The sequence below is a fragment of the Maylandia zebra genome, linkage group LG14 (genome assembly GCF_041146795.1).
Source record: "Maylandia zebra isolate NMK-2024a linkage group LG14, Mzebra_GT3a, whole genome shotgun sequence".
Taxonomy (NCBI): Eukaryota; Metazoa; Chordata; class Actinopteri; order Cichliformes; family Cichlidae; genus Maylandia; species Maylandia zebra.
The window spans coordinates 9,884,628-9,906,193 of NC_135180.1; the positions used below are offsets into that span (position 1 = coordinate 9,884,628).

Sequence of the window (21,566 nt, forward strand, 5' to 3'; positions counted from 1 at the left end):
CTTTGTCATGTGGTGGATCAGGAGATTTGCAACATGGATGCACAGCCGACAAATCTGAAGCAACTGTGTGATGCTATCATGTCAATATGAAACTAAATCTGTGAGGAATGTTTCCAGGTCTTTGTTGAATCTGCGCCACAAAGAATTAAGGCATTTCCGAAGGTGAAAGAAGGTCCAAAACAGTACTGGCAAGGTGTAACTAATGAAGTGGCCAGTGACTGTATTTAGTGTCTAGATGTTTTTTCAGTATTTTATTCACTTAATAGCAGGACAGAATACCACACAACTGTGGCCTTGTGTTATACTCTCTTTGCTACAGTGATGCTGCAGACAAACACAAACATCGTAATCAGACATTTAAGAAGAGTCTCTTGAAGATGAAGGTCTGTGTCTCTTGACCTAAACACATAATCCAGTTAAATCTAATTTATGTTCATCAATGCCCCTCACACTGTAACTTAAAGTAATAAATTGGTTACTGATTAATTACAGAAGTATATTTGTGAACTTAAAGATGTAAGCCTTGGACCATCGAGATGAAATGTGGTTGGGAAACTTAACAAGCTTTGATAAAACTTCATCAGTAGCTCGAGCAAGACCTCAAAACCTTCGCTCACCACGGGTGGTTAGCAGACTGTGGTTGTATCATGCAGCCTAACAACATGCAGTAAATTGCAGGTTAAAGCAGTCTGCTTACACGTTGTTAAACGAGGGAAGGGAACTAATGTGGCTGTCACATTACCCTTTTGTCCCATTTCATCCCAGGACTCGATTAAATTGCTGCTCACTTTCTACAGTACTTAAAACTGATCAGTAGGACCTGAAACTGCAAACATTCAAACATTCAGGCCAAGTAAGAATCAGCAGGTGAACGTATTAATCTTCTAAAAGTTTTTGACCAGGAGGTTAAACTCATACAAATTAGCTTCACCCAGGCTCATGAAAACATTTTCCTGCTTACAGATAGCAGATCATTTGTGTCAGTAGGGTTTATATTTGAGCTTCTTGTTCACACAGAACAATTTTTCTTCATTTTTTTTAACGATTACCAAAGTCTGTGAATCCCTAAATTGTGCAGTTGTTCTTTTTGCTCCCCCCAAGGTCACTTTCACCATGTGACAAAAACAACACCCCACTGTACACACTCGGGCCACCAGCAACTTTCTAAATCCTCAATAAAAAGCTGACGGGTTGCAATGATGTTCCAAATAACTTATTAAGAAAACAACTAAAGAGACAGAAACTATTATGAAAACTGGTTTATTTTATATCTCCTAGTTTGAAATGAAGCAATAAAAACATGTATAAAGCATCACAAACTGTAATATTATACAATTAGAATAGAATAGAATAGAATAGAATAGAATAGAATAGAATTCAACTTTATTGTCATTGCACATGCACAGGTACAGGGCAACGAAATGCAGTTTGCATCCATCCAGAAGTGCTTTAGTGATATAGATATATTACAATATATATTAGCAATAATATAGATATGTGAGTATATTACAGAAATGGGTCTATTATGGTATGTTATAATGTACACGGTATGAAGTATGTTGTGAATATTCTATAACTATAAGTCTGTAGTGAGTACAAGCTATGTACAGGCTATGAATAGGATATAAATATTAAAAACTATACAGAATATGAAATAAATAACTTTACAGAATCTGGGATATACAGCTATACAGAAATGGGAACTATGCAAGTTGTAAACAGTTGTAGGATTAAAGATTATCGAATGTACAGAATGATTATTTACACAGAGCTATACAGTAGTGCAGTTAAGATAAGTGAGGGTGTAGATAGTTTCTACAGAGGCTATATAAAGTGCTAGTGGTTGTGAGTGGTGGTTCAGTCCATGTTATTATTGTGTGTTTGAGGGTACAGTTGTCCATTGTGGGTGTGGGTATGTTCAGTCCATGTGTTAACGTGGGTCAGATGTCAGGAGGCAGAGTTCAGGAGTCTGACAGTTGTGGGGAAGAAGCTGTTCCGGTACCTGGTGGTCTTAGTCCGGAGGCTCCTGTGGCGCCTCCCAGAGGGCAGGAGGGTGAAGAGTCCATGTGATGGGTGACTGGGGTCTTTGATGATTTTCCCAGGCCTTTTCAGACACCGCTTCCTGTAGATGTCTTTTATTGCAGGAAGTGGTGCTCCGGCGATGCGCTGGGCAGTTTTCACGACCCTCTGCAACGCCTTCCGGTCCGAGGCAGAGCAGTTCCCGTACCAGACTGTTATACAGTTGGTCAGGATGCTCTCGATGGTGCAACGATAGAAGTTCACCAGGATGCCTGAGGACAGGTGGTTCTTCCTCAGAGTCCTCAAGAAGAAGAGGCGCTGGTGAGCCTTCTTGACCAGCTTGGAGCAGTTGGTCGTCCAGGTGAGATCCTTGGAGATGTGGACTCCCAGGAACTTGAAGCTGCTCACACGCTCCACAGCGTCCCCTTAAAGGGCCACAGAACGTGTCATCACTTACCTTGCACCTCTTTGCACTTACCTCTTCAGTGCAGATGTCTTCTCTGCTTCTCTTTGCTGAGGAGGTGAGAACTGAGGTTGAAGGAGAAGCTTCGTGAGAAGAGGGGGAGGATGAGAGAAGGATATACTCACCATGGCCAAAAGAGCTTGCAAAGAAAAGCGTCTGGACTTCTTTAAGTTACTTGAAGACGTTTCACCTCTCATCCGAGAAGCTTCTTCAGTTCTAAGGTCAAATGGTGGAGAGTCCCAGATATAAACCTAGTGGGAGAAACCCCCCACAGAGGGACAAAAGGACCCCCTGATGATCCTCTAATCGCCTGAGCCAAGGTGGGAAACTGGGCGTGGGTCCCAATCAGCCAGAGTTTCGGGTGAGTTCATCGTGAAACCTGGCCCCACCTTATCATGCGAATTCCTGAGGTCAGATGGCCCAGGATGTGAGTGGGCGTTAAGGCGTCTGGGAAGGGATCTCAAAACTGGATTATAGATGGCAGAGAGTTGGTGTCGTAAACCACCGCCTCTGTTCAAAGATGGTCGCTCACAGTGGACATAGATGGCTTCTTTCACTCCTCTTTCAAACCATCTGTCCTCTCTGTCCAAAATGTGAACATTGGCATCCTCGAAAGAGTGTCCTTTATCCTTAAGATGCAGATGGACTGCTGAGTCTTGTCCTGTGGAGGTGGCTCTTCTATGGTGTGCCATGCACTTGTGAAGTGGCTGTTTGGTCTCTCCGATGTCGAGGTCTGAGCATTCCTCGCTGCACTGTACAGCATACACCACATTGTTAAGTTTGTGTCTTGGCATTTTGTCTTTCGGGTGAACCAGTTTCTGTCTGAGCGTGTTGCTGGGTCTGAAATACACTGGGATGTCATGCTTGGAGAAAACTCTCCTGAGTTTCTCTGATACACCGGCTACATAGGGGATGACAATGTTGTTGCGTCTGTCCTTCTTATCCTCCCTCGCTGGTGTCTGATCTTCTTTTCTGTGCCTCTTTGCTGACTTTAAAAACGCCCATTTAGGATAGCTGCAAGTTTTGAGTGCTTCCTTTACATGTGTGTGTTCCTTCTTTTTTCCTTCAGGCTTAGCTTGCCTTCAAGACTTTGAAAAGGTCTTGAAGGCCCCCCAGCGCGCCCCTGGACGCCAAAACAGTGCCAGCAGAGTGAAACTGAAAAATGGTTTGAAACCGAAAAATGGATTGAAACTGGAAAAAAAAGAAATTTGTAAGCGAAAACAAAAAAATTACAGTTTCAATTATTTGTTTTTCACTATCAATTTTTTTCAGTTTCAATACAAGAGTTTTCAGTACATTTATTTCAGTTACAATTTTTTTTTTTCGGTTTCATTTCAAGGTGGCATCGTTCTGATCCCATATCTTTGGGCTTACATTGCAGGAGGGAATGTGTAAAAGCACAGAAAAAGTTCTGTACTTTTTATTGTAGATATTAGGAGAAAAACAGGAACGTTTCTGTCATTTTTGTTTCGTTTTTTAAGTTTGAAGATATCATTCTAATACGAGGTGCTTATGTAGTTACTAAATGATTACTGTTTGGTAGTTTTTTATGTTTAATTATGTTAAATGGGAGATTTCCCTAATATCCTTTGCACACAGCTCTGTCTGTGACCACAGAAGCCCCATCGACCTCTTCTGATTGCAAGGGGCAGCCAATCAGAAGAAAGTTGAGCTATAACGGTTTGTTTTAGACAATGGAAGAAATAGAGGGCCACATCAAGGCCAAGAAACTTGTAGGGCTTATTTTAAATTACAAATCTTGCAAGGCTATTGCAGTTGAGTTTAATAACACACACCTATATATATATATATATATATATATATATATATATATATATATAAATACAGGGAGTGCAGAATTATTAGGCAAGTTGTATTTTTGAGGAATAATTTTATTATTGAACAACAACCATGTTCTCAATGAACCCAAAAAGCTCATTAATATCAAAGCTGAATGTTTTTGGAAGTAGTTTTTAGTTTGTTTTTAGTTTTAGCTATTTTAGGGGGATATCTGTGTGTGCAGGTGACTATTACTGTGCATAATTATTAGGCAACTTAACAAAAAACAAATATATACCCATTTCAATTATTTATTTTTACCAGTGAAACCAATATAACATCTCCACATTCACAAATATACATTTCTGACATTCAAAAACAAAACAAAAACAAATCAGCGACCAATATAGCCACCTTTCTTTGCAAGGACACTCAAAAGCCTGCCATCCATGGATTCTGCCAGTGTTTTGATCTGTTCACCATCAACATTGCGTGCAGCAGCAACCACAGCCTCCCAGACACTGTTCAGAGAGGTGTACTGTTTTCCCTCCTTGTAAATCTCACATTTGATGATGGACCACAGGTTCTCAATGGGGTCCAGATCAGGTGAACAAGGTGGCCATGTCATTAGTTTTTCTTCTTTTATACCCTTTCTTGCCAGCCACGCTGTGGAGTACTTGGACGCGTGTGATGGAGCATTGTCCTGCATGAAAATCATGTTTTTCTTGAAGGATGCAGACTTCTTCCTGTACCACTGCTTGAAGAAGGTGTCTTCCAGAAACTGGCAGTAGGACTGGGAGTTGAGCTTGACTCCATCCTCAACCCGAAAAGGCCCCACAAGCTCATCTTTGATGATACCAGCCCAAACCAGTACTCCACCTCCACCTTGCTGGCGTCTGAGTCGGACTGGAGCTCTCTGCCCTTTACCAATCCAGCCACGGGCCCATCCATCTGGCCCATCAAGACTCACTCTCATTTCATCAGTCCATAAAACCTTAGAAAAACCAGTCTTGAGATATTTCTTGGCCCAGTCTTGACGTTTCAGCTTGTGTGTCTTGTTCAGTGGTGGTCGTCTTTCAGCCTTTCTTACCTTGGCCATGTCTCTGAGTATTGCACACCTTGTGCTTTTGGGCACTCCAGTGATGTTGCAGCTCTGAAATATGGCCAAACTGGTGGCAAGTGGCATCTTGGCAGCTGCACGCTTGACTTTTCTCAGTTCATGGGCAGTTATTTTGCGCCTTGGTTTTTCCACACGCTTCTTGCGACCCTGTTGACTATTTTGAATGAAACGCTTGATTGTTCGATGATCACGCTTCAGAAGCTTTGCAATTTTGAGACTGCTGCATCCCTCTGCAAGATATCTCACTATTTTTGACTTTTCTGAGCCTGTCAAGTCCTTCTTTTGACCCATTTTGCCAAAGGAAAGGACGTTGCCTAATAATTATGCACACCTGATATAGGGTGTTGATGTCATTAGACCACACCCCTTCTCATTACAGAGATGCACATCACCTAATATGCTTAATTGGTAGTAGGCTTTCGAGCCTATACAGCTTGGAGTAAGACAACATGCATGAAGAGGATGATGTGGACAAAATACTCATTTGCCTAATAATTCCGCACACACACGTACATAGACAACACATTTTCCAGTTACAATTAGTATTTTATTGGTTCAACAGTGCTGCCAGCGCCTGGCAGATAAATAAACAGTTCTGAGTTGACCTATTTACACCTTGTTCGGAGACAATACAAACAGTCTCTTATAGACATACATAGTGTTCTTTAGTGTATAACATACGTTGGGCTGGTATCTTTGTCCAAGCATACATGTATGGTCCCCCTTGAAAGATGTGGTGAGTGATTCAGTTTGTGTTTGTGGAAAAAAAGCCCTATAAAGTCTTGGTTTGTTTGCTTGTCATGTGTTCTTGTTACATGTGGTAATCATCAGATGGTGCAGCAGTCATATGCAGGGATATAAGCTCTGTGTGTTTTGTGTGTGTCTGCGCAAATACATGATCTGGAATGCACAACCTTTATGTACAGTAGATAATTGAAGCCATCAATATAATAAGAAAAAGTGACATCTGCTGTGTTCAGTAGTCTCAGTTTCACACAAAGCAAAACCGATTTTTATACTTTAAATATAACGTCTGATATTTAATCAAATTAGCCACGTTATGCATACTTGTTTTGCATTGCAGGATTCATTTGCTGGCATATGTCATTTCATTGGCGCTATTATCATGTTTCCATTTTTGTTAAACCTCTCAGTACACTTCTCACTTACAGTACAGCTGCGCACATCTACAGGCATGCTCACATGTATCAGACTCGTCTCATTCACTCTAAGCCACAAACAGAACATCTATACACACACACACACACGCACACAGTGACCAGTTCATACGTCCATATGTTTACATTATCTCCATCCAGTACTCATATCTGGCGTGATTTTCTTCATTAAAAGTGTTTTAATGTTTCTAAATGCTCTTTCCTCAAGTTCCAAATGTTAAGAGACAAACCTTTCCGAATTACAAAACAAATCCATTGTTGTGATTTATTTATATACTATTTATAATCATTATTCTTTCATTTCACATTTTCCTGCATCTGCTCTCTATAGCCATGCTGATCTGCATAGGTAGCTCAAACAGGCAAAGTTGATGCTGATGAAAACGGCTTTTTTGTAACGGCTCTAGTTATCCTTGCAAAACACTTGAGGGCAGCAAGGCTGTCACCATTTTCTTTAGTTAACGTTAGCTGAAAAATCTTTTCAAAGCTCCTGTTTTAACAGCACCGACATTTTAAAACACTTTTTAACCACAGTCCATGTTTATCCTGCCTTTCAAGCACATGTCTTTATATGACCTCCACGTCTTCCTTTTCACTTTAGGAGCGATATGTCGTCAGCAAAGTCCCCATGTGGGTGCAGGCAGCGGGCAAAGCGCCACTGGCACACCATGAGACACAGCGGCAGCATGAAGAGAGCGCAGATGCCCGCCATGATGTAGGCGATGGTCATAAGGGTGGACTCGTCCGTCTGGGGGATGTTGTAGCCGCAGTCCTCCAGGTCGACCCCGTGGAACGGACCCTCCACGGAGGCTGTGCGGAACTCATCGTGCACTAAAAAAACAAAAAAACAAAACAGGATTGTATGTAGTCAAGAAACAGAACAATACTACCTACATTTCTTCTGCCTCCTTCTCTTTTCTCCCATTTTTTCTCTGTCATCCCTCCATCCCCTGCTCCTCACCATGGCAGGTGCTAACAGCAAATCCGATGCGTTTCTTCTCGCGGTCAAACACCACGTAGAAGCCTTCCATGATGACGGCGCCCATCACTGTGCCGGTGCTGGACTGGGACACAGCAAACTTGTAGCAGTCCTCCTGAGCAGAGGCCACGTCTTCCACTGGACGCAAGTATTGCTGCATACAAAAGAAAAGAAAAAAAGTAGAGTCAGACACCCAGCATCGGGCATGCACAGCCCTTGTGTAATCACCATTACTTCATTCTTAAAATACACCATCATGTGAGATTTGCAAATCACTGCATGTTGTTGTTATTTACTCTTTACAAAACATCTCAGCTATTTTGTAACAGCGTTTGAGGATATTGTGCCTTCATTGCTAAAAGCAGGTCACCTGGCTCATTGTTAGGTGGTCGCTAGGCAACATGACGAAGTAATACATCATCCATAATTCAAAATTTTTGGATATAAATTAGATGTCATTGTCATGAAATTAAAACAATGCTATGCTTTTATAAGATGTTAGAGGTGCATAAATATTAAAAATACGGGCAACACCCAGCGCTACCCCTCAGCCTCCCAGTAGATGCACTGATGGTACCAACTACATTCTTGAGTTATCAGATTCAAAAAACATCTTAGTATGTGATATAGATAAAAGCCTTCAGGGGCCTAAGATGTACCTGTCAAGCCTGGTTGCTCAACTCCTGCATGTGTAGGAGGAATTCACAGGCAAAGAGACAGAGAGTTTGTGCATCATGCTCAGATATTGCAATGTCAGAGTGCTAGATGAAGCTGAACGAGAGATAGCAGCGATGTCTCCAGAAATCATGACAATGGTATAAAATGTAGAAAGCATTTTTTTTCTCCTGACATAAACAAAATCAATCTGCAGAAAGAAATGTCCGTGTAGAAAATAGTTCCCAAACCAAAGTGCTCACAACTAGATGGTAGTAACCAGACCGAAAAGCAGCGCACATTTCAGTGCTTTATTTCGGTGCTTTTTTTTCCTGAGATGTCATACACTTCAGATTCTAGCCAATCATTTTACGTTTCCGAGGATAGTAGGCGGGCCCAGGTACGTACGTTCTTTTAGAGCAGAGCTACAGATTAAAAATGCTCAAGGCGAAGCGGTCAAAAGTCTGGCTGTACTTTACAGCAAAAGACACAAACTCAGCAGCCTGCAACAAGTGCTTTAAGGTGATACTGTGATACTGTGCAAAGGAGGTAACACCTCAAATCTGATGAAACACCTGACACATAGAGCTTTTTTTAAAGCCGAGAAATGCACCGTATTTGATAGCTTGCTGCGAGACCTCACATCGAGCACATCTACTGCGGGTGTGGTGCCTGTTATTGGACACGGAGCAACATCCCCCAAGAACCCGAAGAGGAGAGTCCTGGCACCTAGCCCTGCCAGTGTAGCAGAAATGATGATGGATGATGACGGCAGCAGCAGCCGTTCTTCTCTGCGTGAGTAGCTTAATGTTGTCCGTGTGTAATTTACGTTGAGTACGCTAACCATGTTATTACATTAATGCACGTAAGGTGAACTAGCAAACACCGTCGTAGTTACATGCGGCTGTCTTCTTGTTTGATGGCAGATGCTCCCTTCACCCTGGCCAAAAAGGCTAAAATGACCAAAGAAAAAGTGGAAAACAGTTAAACATGAGAGGTTTTTGGACAAAGTTTGTGTTTTCCATTCTTTGAGCACCGGTTCGAGCACCGTTTAAGCACCGTTTAAATCCCTACTTACAACAAGGTTTGTGTTTTGAGTAACTTGGTTACTTTGTTTTATACAGAGACTAGAGAGCTCACTAAAATGCCCGTATCACCCTAATTTCTCATTGCACAGTTTTATTCTTAGAGCCTGTTAGAGTAGCTTTGCATAGTGGGAAATAATCCTTATTTATCTTGTACCGGGCCTTACTGAAGTGCCCTCAGCTGCCTGAAACAAGCTGTTTTAGCTTTATTTAAGTCAACCTCCTTTTCAGTGGCTGCCCCACAAAAGCTGACCGTATGATTTTTTGGCTCATACAGTTTGACTGTACATACACTAACCTCACTAACCGGACTTGTTTAATATGAACATCCTGGCTATAACGCCACACTGGACTAGTAGCAGATATTGTTTGCTGATCAGTACTGAGCTATGACCTAGAATCAATGATGTAATTGCAAAGCTGTCCACTAGAGAGCGATCATATGTTTTCATATTTAAAGGATCTTATTCAGAACAAATAACAATCAGATTACAGAGGCAGATTTTTCCAGCTCAAGTGTTCCTGTATATGCAGTTGTTATAGCAAAGTCATTCACTGTATTATACCTGCTACAGACATTCAAACAGAGGGACACAAAGTAAAATAAATAAGCTTTTAATTTTTCTGACAGTATCAAGGTCACAACCCACTCAGATATTTATTGCAGTGAACTTTTCTTTGACATCTCAAATTCTATTAATCTCGTCACCATCAAGGTCTGTCTGAGCGGCTTCCAATTTATAAAAAAACAACAAAAAAAGGACGTTGAATTACTTTTAAAACCTTTAGAAAATATATTCAAAGGACATTCAAACGTGCTCTTTTCTTTTGTCACGGTTTCTAGTTGTGCTTTCATTCCATGAGGAGTGGTACTGCATATATTGGTGTGTTTGCTCTGACCACAGTTTTTGTACTGTGCAAAGTCCAAATGAAAGTTAAAACTTTTCACTTACTGATGAATACACGGTGTCGAGACCTCATACAGTGTGCGGCATGCTAACTACATTCTTGCATAACTGCGTCTTGCACCAATGACGGAAATGAATAACATTTTTAAATGTAATCTTCTCATTAAAAGATCTTACAAAATAACATTTAATTTCACATCACCCGGAGAGAATTCAAGGTTGAGCAATACAGCTTTATGTCCCTGACCCTTCTAAAACTCCAGCTTTATAAAATTATACTCAGATCCAGAGCGAGACTGCTGTGACTACCTGCGGCAGGATGGAGATTCTGAAGGACTGGTTACGGACTTCGCTCATCAGGTAGAGGGAGATGACGGGGAAGATGTGCCAGGGCGTGGTGCCAGCCTGCCAGCACACCAGCTGCTCCCCGAGCCAGAACCCAGAGGGAAACTGCTCGGTCTGAAAAATCAGGGTCGGAAGGACATTAGTTGGTTCTCATAATCCACTCAGTACAAACCAGACGACCAGGGCGGTGATATAAACGTGATGGTACATTATAGTAGTACTGACTGAGGAGGCAGCTTCAATAGCTTTGACTGCAGCCTGGAACACTTTTCTAGGCAGTCGAAGGTTGGTAGTTCCACTGTCCACAATGCTCTTATCGTAGTTGTACTGTAGAAGACAGTGACACAGTCAGGCATATTTCAAATTTCTTACACATCCTTCATTAGTCTGTTTGTGTTTTTTTTTAGCTTTCGTAGGAATCTACTTATCGAGCCTCACCTCTTTACAGTCCATGTTCAGGTCCTGTCCGTTTACCTCAATACGTACGATGATAACCTCATAGTACCACTCCCTGCGGATGGGTGTGTACCAAAGCTCTCCCACATAGAGTGATGGATCCACACCTCCAATGATCTGAAAGCAAGGGGAATAATAGAGTCCAATCCGGCCTAACACATGTGCACTAGTACCTACTCAACCCTGCTTGCCTTTGCTTGGTTTTTAGAGTTGTCCACTTATGCCCTGTCCAATCTGAGTCCATCTGAAAATGTGACGTCAGCAGACTGCATGTCACCAATTGGCTAGTCATTGGCGTCACTCAATGAACCATGAGAGCATCTTCTTCATGAAAATAAACCACCATTTTTGAAACCCGGCAACGAGGGCAATGGTTACATGAAAAACCCCACGTGGTACCTGAATCTGACAAACAGCCATATACTGAGAAGCAGGTATACCATCGCCTCAACGTCCCCCACTGTTGTCTTGTGTTTGTGTTAGATACAAATGAAGTCACAGGAGTTTCGGGCGTGTTGCTATAACGACCCATGAGCATTAGGTGGTGCTCAATTGTAATGGAAAATGACCGAAACCAAGAAGACTCGAGTCGAGTCGAGTCGAGTAGGTACGAGTGGAAAAGAGCTATAAGTGTTTCTCACCATGCTTCCGCCAACTGTAGCGCTGCCCAGGGAGTAGTTTTGTGTGAAGCCTGCACCACACAGCTGGAGAGAGAAGAGGTTGGGGACAGGAGTCTGGCGAACCAAAGAGTCAAAGAAAGGCTCCAATTTCTCATCAGGCTGGAGGGAAACACAGACAAATAAGTCCAGAATAGAACCGGGAATCAGACCATAGCTACATATTCAATACTATCATGATATAAATGGTATATCTATACAGCAATGATTATAAAGAATAATCATCTACCACACATGACATCATCTGTGTAACCGGACCCTAGAAAAGGAAAGATGCAAAAACTATGTGTTGACTGCACTGTGGTGTTAATGTGTGTGTTCACTGTTTTCTCATTTTAATAGAGTTCAGTATTGTAATTTTTTAGGTAAATGTTTCAATAAAAATGTTAATATTTGGCACCTCTCTGTAAATAATGTTTGGGAGGATGCAATGAAATATATTGCCGGGTCAATATTTTGTCCCGTCCCAACCTGCTTTCAGTTTCTTAAATATCCTCCTCCTGACACATCAGCAGTTCTGCTGTCTAATCACATATTACTTTTCTGCAGATGTCAGTGTGGCAGTTATTATGCCAATAGGTGTAAGTGTGATACAGGATTCAAAGTCCAAGGTCTTTCCTTGGACTTTGAATCCACTTCCATGTTCTGTGGAAATTGTGCATGAAAATATGAACAAGTGAACCTAATTCAGACCACTGTCACAGCCCCAAATAATTACATATTCAAAACCCCCAAACACCTTACTGTCGCGAATAAAATTACTTACTTTTTATTGTATCATAAAGTGGGCATTTATGCCGTATGTAATAAAACTACACTGATCTTTGACATCTGAGTAACAAAATCGAATCACAGGTTTAGGTTTAAATTGAAAGAACCAAACTTTTTTCATCACCAGTTCAATAGTTTCTTGATCTTTTGCTAGATTAGTAGCATCGCTTACCCACATCTGATACTGTGCCGCTTGACAGTTTGGTCACATGCTCTCACTAATTTCCACAAGAGCTAAATATAGATGTATGATGTGATAATAAAATCTATTTTGCATGTCCTCACATTCATTTGTTCTCCTTTATAATTTCATCACATGTCACTTTTAAGTAAGTGTATTAGCAGTCGAGACATAATCTAACTTCTAGCCCTAACTTTAATATGTTAGGCTGCTCTGGATAATGGCATTTGTAAGTGTCTTGTAAAGTTTGAATTGAGATTTTCTTTTCTCATATTTTGGAAAGACAGAGTGATTCTTACCCGGGCTATATCAGCATAGGCAAGCCCCAGGATTCCCTCCCAGTTAGATCCATTGATAAAGAAGCGATCCGACTGTGTGATTGCAGCAATATTGGCGCGCAGCGTGGCGTTGGGTCCATGCGGGACTGAGACTAGGTCGGTGCCCAGCTCTCCTTCCCAGCGTCCCTGTGTGTAGGGAACGTACACACTCCTACCCAGGTCGCGGTACGAGGTGGAGCTGTTAATGAACAATGGGCAGGATTCGTTTTACTCTCCTCCAGCCTTCATAAAATGTTTCCGAACAACTTCTATATCTGACTGAGTCTCTACTCACAGCGATCGATGGTAGTATCTGCGCAGGAAAGGATGAGCAGCCGCCCCGACTGCAAAGTTACTGCTTCCAGTATCCACCAGGATATTCAACTGAATGCAGGAAAGCAGAGAGAGGGATTTATTAAACACATACCACAAGTTTGTAAAACAATATTACGTTTGCTGTCTACAATCGAAAACATCAATATTTTATAGATAGTTTAAGGTCTTACAGGCTGTTTTTGGCAAGTAATTAGCCTCATCTCTAACTGACTTTCATTTTTCACCTCAGGAATTTACTGTACACATCACTGTATTGTTGTAGTGTCCTGTGATGCTTCCTTTTGACCTGAATGTCCTTCTCTGTCCCCTCTCAGTCTCCACTCCAACCCTCCCCTCCTCTCAGGTTGCCCATTCTACTCCCCGTCTCCTCCTCTTCTGTCAGCATCTCTAATGCAAGTATCGTATTTTGCGTAGTCGGTCAAAACAGTTAGTAAAAGTATGAATGGAGCACCGCGGCAGACAGCGAGGAGAAGAGAAATAAGCCACGTCTGCCTCATGTTAATTATGTATAATACTACACGATCATTTACAACTATGCATGACTGTGTACCCCATGTTGCACAGCACCATTTCTGACTGCATTTTATTGATAAATGAGAAATTCAGAGAAAGACCGAGACTTCAGCTGAGAGCAGAGACAGAGTGGCACAGAGAAACCCAAACAGATGAACACACAGGCAGACACTGAACCAACAGCAAGCTGTTCAATAATGGATTGGCTCTTTAAATATCCAGAGAAGTGCTGGAGTCTCAAGGGCCAGCACTGAAAGCCCAGAATAAATCCTGACTGTCTATCTTACCAACACACACACACATACATACACACACAGAGACATACATATGTTCACATCACTGACATCCACCTGTACTTTCCCCAAAAACACGGTCAGCCATATTTCTGTACGCACCCTGTCCTCCTTTCTTGGAAAGAAATTTGCTGACTACACTTTATAGGTCTGAATCTTTCACACACGCATCCTGAGTCACCGAGATGTGCGCGGGGCCACACACACAAGGATCCCAAATGACGAAAGCCACTGCATCCTGACACACTGAGACCTCATGCCTCTCCCTGCACTCTCTCTATCTGTCTTCCTGTCCTCTCTGGCAGAGTGCCTGTCTGTTCCATCCATTATACACCCTTCCCCCTTCACTATGGAGGAGAAATCATTTAGCAGTTACGAGAACAGAATGCAACCTACATTCTGTTTTTGAAAGTTACTGTAAATGCATCAGGGTCATTTCCGCAACATTACTTCTAATAAATAAATGTAAAGTGTCTCCTTCGTGTCTCTGTATGTGCTCATTAAAATTCAAGACCATTTGGCCAACGCTGACCAAATGATTCATCTAGTGCTCTGAGTTATAGTGCCACTCTTAATCTCTAACACATACATATCTACATCCAAAGGTTTGTATACTCTATAGTTTACTTCTTGAAGTTGGCTCTGAGGATCTCCAGGGGTGTGTGACGGACAGTCAAAACAAAACAAATAAACTTGTTATGAATAATTTTTGTTTTAATAACTACCAAAATGCAATTAAAAATGCATTTTGTAAGCATTATTCACATACACATTATTATTGGCCCGGTAGCAATTCTGACATGACTGTCACCACCAGAACACATACCTGTGGTACCTTTCCATACCAAAATTCTGAGAACTTTTTTCAGTACCACAGGTACCGTAGCCAGCATTTGTAATGAATAGGAGAAAAAGTTTTGCTACTTGGATAATTGATACTAAATACTACAATCAGATTAGATACTCATTTGCAACAGTAGCATCTTCCTCTCCTCTAGCTGAGAAACAACTGCAGCTCTGCAGACCAGCACAATGCCCCTCCCCTCACTAGCAGCTGAACGTGTGAACAGCAGCACAACAAACTTTGATGAAGCATCTTAAAGATTATCATCTGTTTTTTTTAATGAAGAATTTCAAGAGATCAGTAAAGCATATGTTTCTTTAATACTAAAGTACTGAACAATTACCATAAATGTTAACCTGACTGGTGCACGTTAGCCATTTAACTATTAGCCACATAACCCACATTAGTTGTCCAATAACAAGGTTATTATAGTGAACTAAAACTAAACTAGTTAAAAGTAGATCTTAAAACACATTTCAGTCAACTAAAATAAAAATAAAAAGCAAAAAGTAATTTAACTGAAACAATTTTGTGAACTTGTAAAATTAATAAAAATAAAGAATAAAAAATATAGAGGCAGTATCTTAAGTTTTTGTATTTGTTAGTAAAAGTGTTCTTACAACTTGCCTGATCAGTCATTGATGGATGAGACTCTGGATGTCTAAAAGACTGAGAAACAACTGCCTTCAAAAGGTTTTGCATTTCTATTGCATACTGTATATACTATATTATAAGACCTACACTGATTTTCCTAAATCTTGCATCTGCCATATGCCCTCCACATTTTAATCATTTTAAAAGATTAAAACTAATTAAACTAGATTAAACATTTTCAAACAATAAAAACTGAAATAAGACAAACCTCTTTGAAAACTGACTGAAAGTAAACAGAATTTTTTAAAAAATGAGTAAAAATGAAAAAAAAAAAATCTAATTACTAAATAAAAAATTATAACGATAAAACTCAGCCCTGAAGGTAGGCAGCAAATGTTTTCCCCATCTGTAATACTGTTAATAGACGGTGTTAAGATTACAGGATAACAGCTATTTGTGTTTGAAAGTCTTATGGTTCAAGTCCCTGACTTAAGTTGAGACAAGTCCACTAGCTGCCACAAATATCAGCAATGAAAATATGGTACCAAGTCACCAGAAGGAAATTAACAGGGAATTTTTCCCTTTGTGGCATCCAAAATGATAACACACATATACACTCAACAAAAATATAAACGCAACACCTTTGTTACTGCTCCCATTCCCCATGGGATGGACGTAGAGACCTAAAATTCATTCCAGATACACAATATAACCATCCCTCCCAAACAGTGGTCACAAATCAGTCCAAATGTGTGGTAGTGGGCACATCTGCTATATTGAGATAATCCATCCCACCTCACAGGTGTGCCACATCAGGATGTTGATCTGACATCATGAGTAGTGCACAGGTGTACCTCAGACTGCAAAGCACCTCTTTTTAACTTCAGTGGATATTATACATGGTTATGCTCATGATATGTCAGCCCATTTCTACTGGAAATGCCTTTTGGTTAAACTTTCAGCAAGGAATTTGCATTTGCACTGTTACATTTTTATAAAGCTTTAATGTACATAAAAACCAGCTTCTTGTTTAAGTGAAAATAAATGGAAGGTTGTCTTTTTGCGCTAGTAATGTTGTGGAGTTGTATTTTGTCTCGCATCAATTATATCGTCGGTTATATCGTTATCGCAAATTTTCAAATATATATCGTGATAAATATTTTTGGCCATATCGCCCTGCTCTAGGCTGTACAGATTAAAAGTTTAAAGTTTTAGCACTGTTTACATTTAGTGCAACCATCTTGGATTGTTGGGGACGTTCCACAAAACATTTACAACTAGGAACGCAAAATCTCTGAATTCCAACCTGTTCGGGATTGCAGCATTAATGATATGTTACTAATGTACCTAAATATGATCTGTGCAGATGTTTCCAAAGAGCTGAAGTTGTGTTTGAGCTAGAGCTGGGCGATATGAGATTTTTACATATCACGATATGTTTTTTTTCATTTCAGGCGATAACGATATCTATCACGATATGAGCCAAATAACTATATTTGTAAGATTTAAATGTGCCGTTGCTCACAAGTAAAATGTGAAATAATCAGCAGCTTGTTTTTATTTAAATATTTATTTCCCATAATAAGTTCAACAGGGTAGGAACATGAGACTTTTTCAGATAAATAAAGGCAAATATTGCAAACTACACAAAAGGCAGCCGCTAAAGCGTTTAAGTTTCAAAATAGAACAAATGAAACAGACTAAATTGTCAATTCCACTTAGAAACAAAATATTAATTCTAAAAATAAATCTTAGTTTGTTTTACAGAAGAACAGACAAAACTGACTAACTTTTGTCAATATCAAATAAACCGAGAACTAAAAGGAAATTCTCAATCTCTCCTTGTTGTATAGCTGAGCTTTTCAAACAGTTTTAACAGTTACTTTAGTCTGACAAAAGCCGAATGACGAATCAGCGCTTCCAGTCAGAGACTGAGGCTACGTCCACACGTACACGGGTATTTTTGAAAACGGAGATTTTCCGTTTTCGTTTTAAAAAATAATCCCGTCCACACATAAAGGCAGAAATGAAGGAAAACGCTGCTATGAACATGCCAAAGCAGCAGGTGGAGTTAGATTCCTAACCATGCAGAAATGTTGGCCAATCAGAAGTCTAGAAGCCTCGGCGGGAAAAAGTAAACAAAGCTGGGGCATAGAAGCAGAACCGAGTCGTATGTGTGGACGGACAGTAACTGTGTGTATATGTAAGCATTTAAACACTGCAGAGAGTAGAATTAACAGTAACAGTATTGTAGAAATTCATTTCACCGAAACCAGTGTGACGCATGCACCAGTTTATTGTATTTCCAGACTTGCTTTCGGCACAATTTACAGTGCACGCTACTCTGTTTTTTGTCAGACTTGAAATAGCCGAAATACCTTCACACTACGGAACTTCTTTGGCTCTTCCGTTTGACAATCTCTCCGGCATTGGAACCATCATCTGTTTTCTCTTCGGTCACGCTCGGTTGATTTTTCTAGTCGGCACACTCATTTCCTCCATTACCCGCTGGCTGCTTCCCAAACAAACACACGTGCGGCTTGGCACTTGTGCTGTACGTAACAAGTCACGCGACGTGACGCTGCGGCTGTGATTGGTTCGGCTCTGCGCTACTTGATTTGGATTGGCTGACCTTTTTTTTTTTTTTTTTTTTTTTTTTAAGAGGACAAGAGCGGCGAGGTCTATCGCGATAGCTTAATTTCTCTATCGAGTAAAAGTTATATCGCGATACATATCGTTATCGTTCTATCGCCCAGCTCTAGTTTGAGCTTAACAAAGTTCATTCTGTTCTGGATGTAGTTTGTACTTTCCCATCGGACTCATCCATTTGTGCAATAAAAATAATGTTTATATCCAAGCTGCAGACTCCGCCATGATCGTCTGCCAGAGAGTGATTAACTGTATTTGCCAAAAAACAACTGTCGGTATTTAACCGTTAATAGATGACTTATTGGCTTGTAATCTGTTAAACATATGTCAAACATATCTCTTGTGAGTGATGTCTCAATATTCCAAGTATCAACAAGGATTTTCCCACATTTTAATCAAAGTGTGATGACAGTGTTTAGGTTCTTTCCAAATGTTCCCAGACCTGTATATAAAAGATTAAAGCAGCTACTATGAAGTCACCCACTGAGGCTTCATAGCAAGACTTTTCCGTGTGTTTTTCCATCCCAGTGTTTTTAAACCAGAAGGGAAGAGAAAGTGGCGAAAATGATTGTGAAGCTGAAGACACCACACATCCCTGACATACCTTGATAATTTTGGGGGTTAGGGTTAGGGTGACTGTGACAATGACAATAATTTTACAGAATTAACTTAATATTTTACTCATTAAGACATTACACTAGTGACTGAGCCGATAAACTCATCAGTGTTTTCTGATGTTGCAGAGCAAGAGAGACAAGGATCCCCACAGACTACACAGCTGGATGCCAAGTTTGCAACCAGAGGAGTCGCCCCCTGGTGACCTCTAAAAACATTGCAGATTTAAAGTAAGCCTTCCCTGGGTTCACTTTTCAGACTCAGAGCTACGTCCACACCACACAGATGAAAAAATCTTTGAGAATTAGAACCTTTATCTATCTTAAAAATTCCTAAAGTTAGTTAAAACACATTTTTATTTCATACCACAGAGAAATAAAGGCAGGAGAAAGAAAAATGGTGGCTACAGTTTTGACGAGCTTTCAACAAAATTGGATTTTGCCCTTAAGTGAATTCATATTGATTATCCTCAGGTCAGGGGCCATCGAGCTGGTAGTTACCAGGGTGACAGTGATTTTTTTTTTGGCATGATCAGGCTCAAAAGTAAAAAGACACCCTTTTGACTCATAAAGAATTTATGATAGATAACAAACTAGAAGACTGGCTTTTTAGTTAAAGTTATTTATATTACAGAAATGAAAGTAAATAAAAGTGTTCTGTGGGTGGTTACCTCACTGAGCTTCTAACACCTCTAAATTTTGGATGCTCTTTCTTACTTCCACGGCTACATATCAAAGGTCACTGTTTTTGTTTTCTTTCTATTTTTTAGAAGGTTATGTCTGCAACACAAAGATTCAGAAAATGCCAACAAACAGTCTCTGACGCATTCCTCAAATTACAATCAATATATTTTTTTGAAGACAGATTTCCTGCACGGCTTCCTATATTTCACTTAACGTCAGACTTTGGCTTCCTGCGCTGAAAGATTAGAATAATGAATAAATAACAATCACTCCAGCCACCAACACACAGTGTTGCCTGTCAGTGCTGACTGGCCTCTGCTGCCGGGGACTGATCTGCAGCAGACAGATCTCCTTCTCACCTCTGTCTCTCTCACTGACACAGGAAGAATCAGTGGCAAAGTGACACCTCCGCTTAGCACCTTCGGCCTTCCATCTCCCACACCATCTCATTGCTTTTGTTTCCTGAAAGCTGCCTGTCTGACTTCCACGTCCTCCCTCTGTAACACACACACACTTGTTTCTCCTTCCTCTTCTTCCACTCTCAAACTCCCACTTTCTTCTCTTTGACCCTTGTCCCTCTGTTTATGTTCTTCTGTCCCTGTCACCCCACTCCATCTTTTCCTTTTTCCTCCTTCTCTTTTGGCAGATCCTCTCATTCCATCTCTCCCTCCGTGCTCGCCCTTTGTGTGCCAGCCTGTACACCGCAGCTGCACCCAGCTGGCAGTCCTCACTCTGCAGAATTAATGGTTCCATTATCTGCCCGTATCATTCAGTCCTTTCTCACACTTTCACAGGGATTCACACACGTACTCTAACAAAGACTATATATATGAGCATATATGCTGACACACTGATGCAACACTAAGGTGACTGTGTAATACAGATAACATCACAGGGTATGTCTTGTGCCAATTGATAACCCTGGATCCAATGATAATTTCAAGCTGGTTTTGCCTGATAGGTCTGAGTACTCTTAAAGAAGGATGTTTTAAGGATAAGATATTGATTTTTTGGGTGTGCCTGGTGTTAATTACATTGATTTTCTTACAGTGGGTGTGTGTTCATTGGTTAAAAAGGTGATGAGATACACACTGAGGAGTCAGGGGACATCAAATCAATTACTCTTTGTGAATGAAACCTCTACCTTTTGCGGAGGAGAACCCACGGCCATCTCCACGTAGTATCCCTGGCCAGACTTCCCACGCAGGTTATCAATCATGTCCACGAAGCTGATACCGCCCGCTGGCGCTCCTCTCCGCCTGCGCGCAGGGCTCCTGCCCGCGGAGGCGGCAGGTGGCAGCGGCGGTGGTTGTTCGCCGCGAGCACCTTGCCGCAGTGGCACGCGGATGGCTAGAGACAGGCCCGAGGAGTTGGGGGCGGTTTGACCGCTGCTGAGCCGACATAAAGTCGTCCATATAAATATACCCGTTAACCAGCGAGGCTGTAACATGTCCATGGTGAAACCGGGTAAAAGTTTTGATTTTGTCGTGTTCAAGTCTGACTTAACGACACTCGCTTCAGTTTGACATCCAGTCCGCAGCAACCCAGGGGGAGAGCTCAGGTGGTGAGGATGCTAAGATGACGGCTAAAAGCATGATGGCAGTTAAACCACAAACACGAAGAGACGAGGTCACTCTGCGTTCACTCCTGTTTTCTTCATGTTAAATGACACGTCGAGGGGGGGATACTCATGCTACAACAACTAGCATGAGTAATAAATCAAATAGCATAAAATAAAAAATAATAATAAATCGTCCTCACAGCTGATCCAGGCAATCCTTGGTGTCACCGACGCGTAAATTACAGTCTGTGCCTCCGTGAGCCAACAAACTGCAGGCCTGCGTAGTTCCGTCCGCGCATCTTCGTGTCAAACGACATTCACCGCTGACAGGCAGGACGGTCGGCAGGCTGCCATAATCCGCATCCTTCCCCCTGCCCGACACGTTCTCTCTGTTCTCCGCCTTCAAGTCTTTCACCTCCTCCTCCTCCTCCATCTACCCCTTTGCATCCATCAGAGCTGCAAGAGCGCGAGCATCACCTCCGTCAAGTTAGCTTACATAGCCACACAATTTCCTCTAATACTTTTCAAAATAAAACAATTTACACC

The 21,566-nt window shown here is 41.2% G+C and overlaps 1 protein-coding gene across 1 annotated transcript; it reads right to left on the reverse strand.

Moving 5' to 3' along the window:
* Window positions 1–5,906: 5,906 nt before the first annotated feature.
* On the reverse strand, window positions 5,907–21,502 carry bace1 (beta-secretase 1). The gene is made up of 9 exons (XM_004567037.4): window positions 20,604–21,502; window positions 13,228–13,316; window positions 12,915–13,131; window positions 11,628–11,765; window positions 10,969–11,103; window positions 10,756–10,857; window positions 10,495–10,644; window positions 7,521–7,692; window positions 5,907–7,390 (listed from the first exon to the last, which is right to left on the reverse strand). Exons 1-9 carry the CDS (start codon window positions 20,913–20,915, stop codon window positions 7,152–7,154), a joined length of 1,554 nt encoding a protein of 517 aa, XP_004567094.3. The 5' UTR covers window positions 20,916–21,502; the 3' UTR covers window positions 5,907–7,151.
* Window positions 21,503–21,566: the final 64 nt, after the last annotated feature.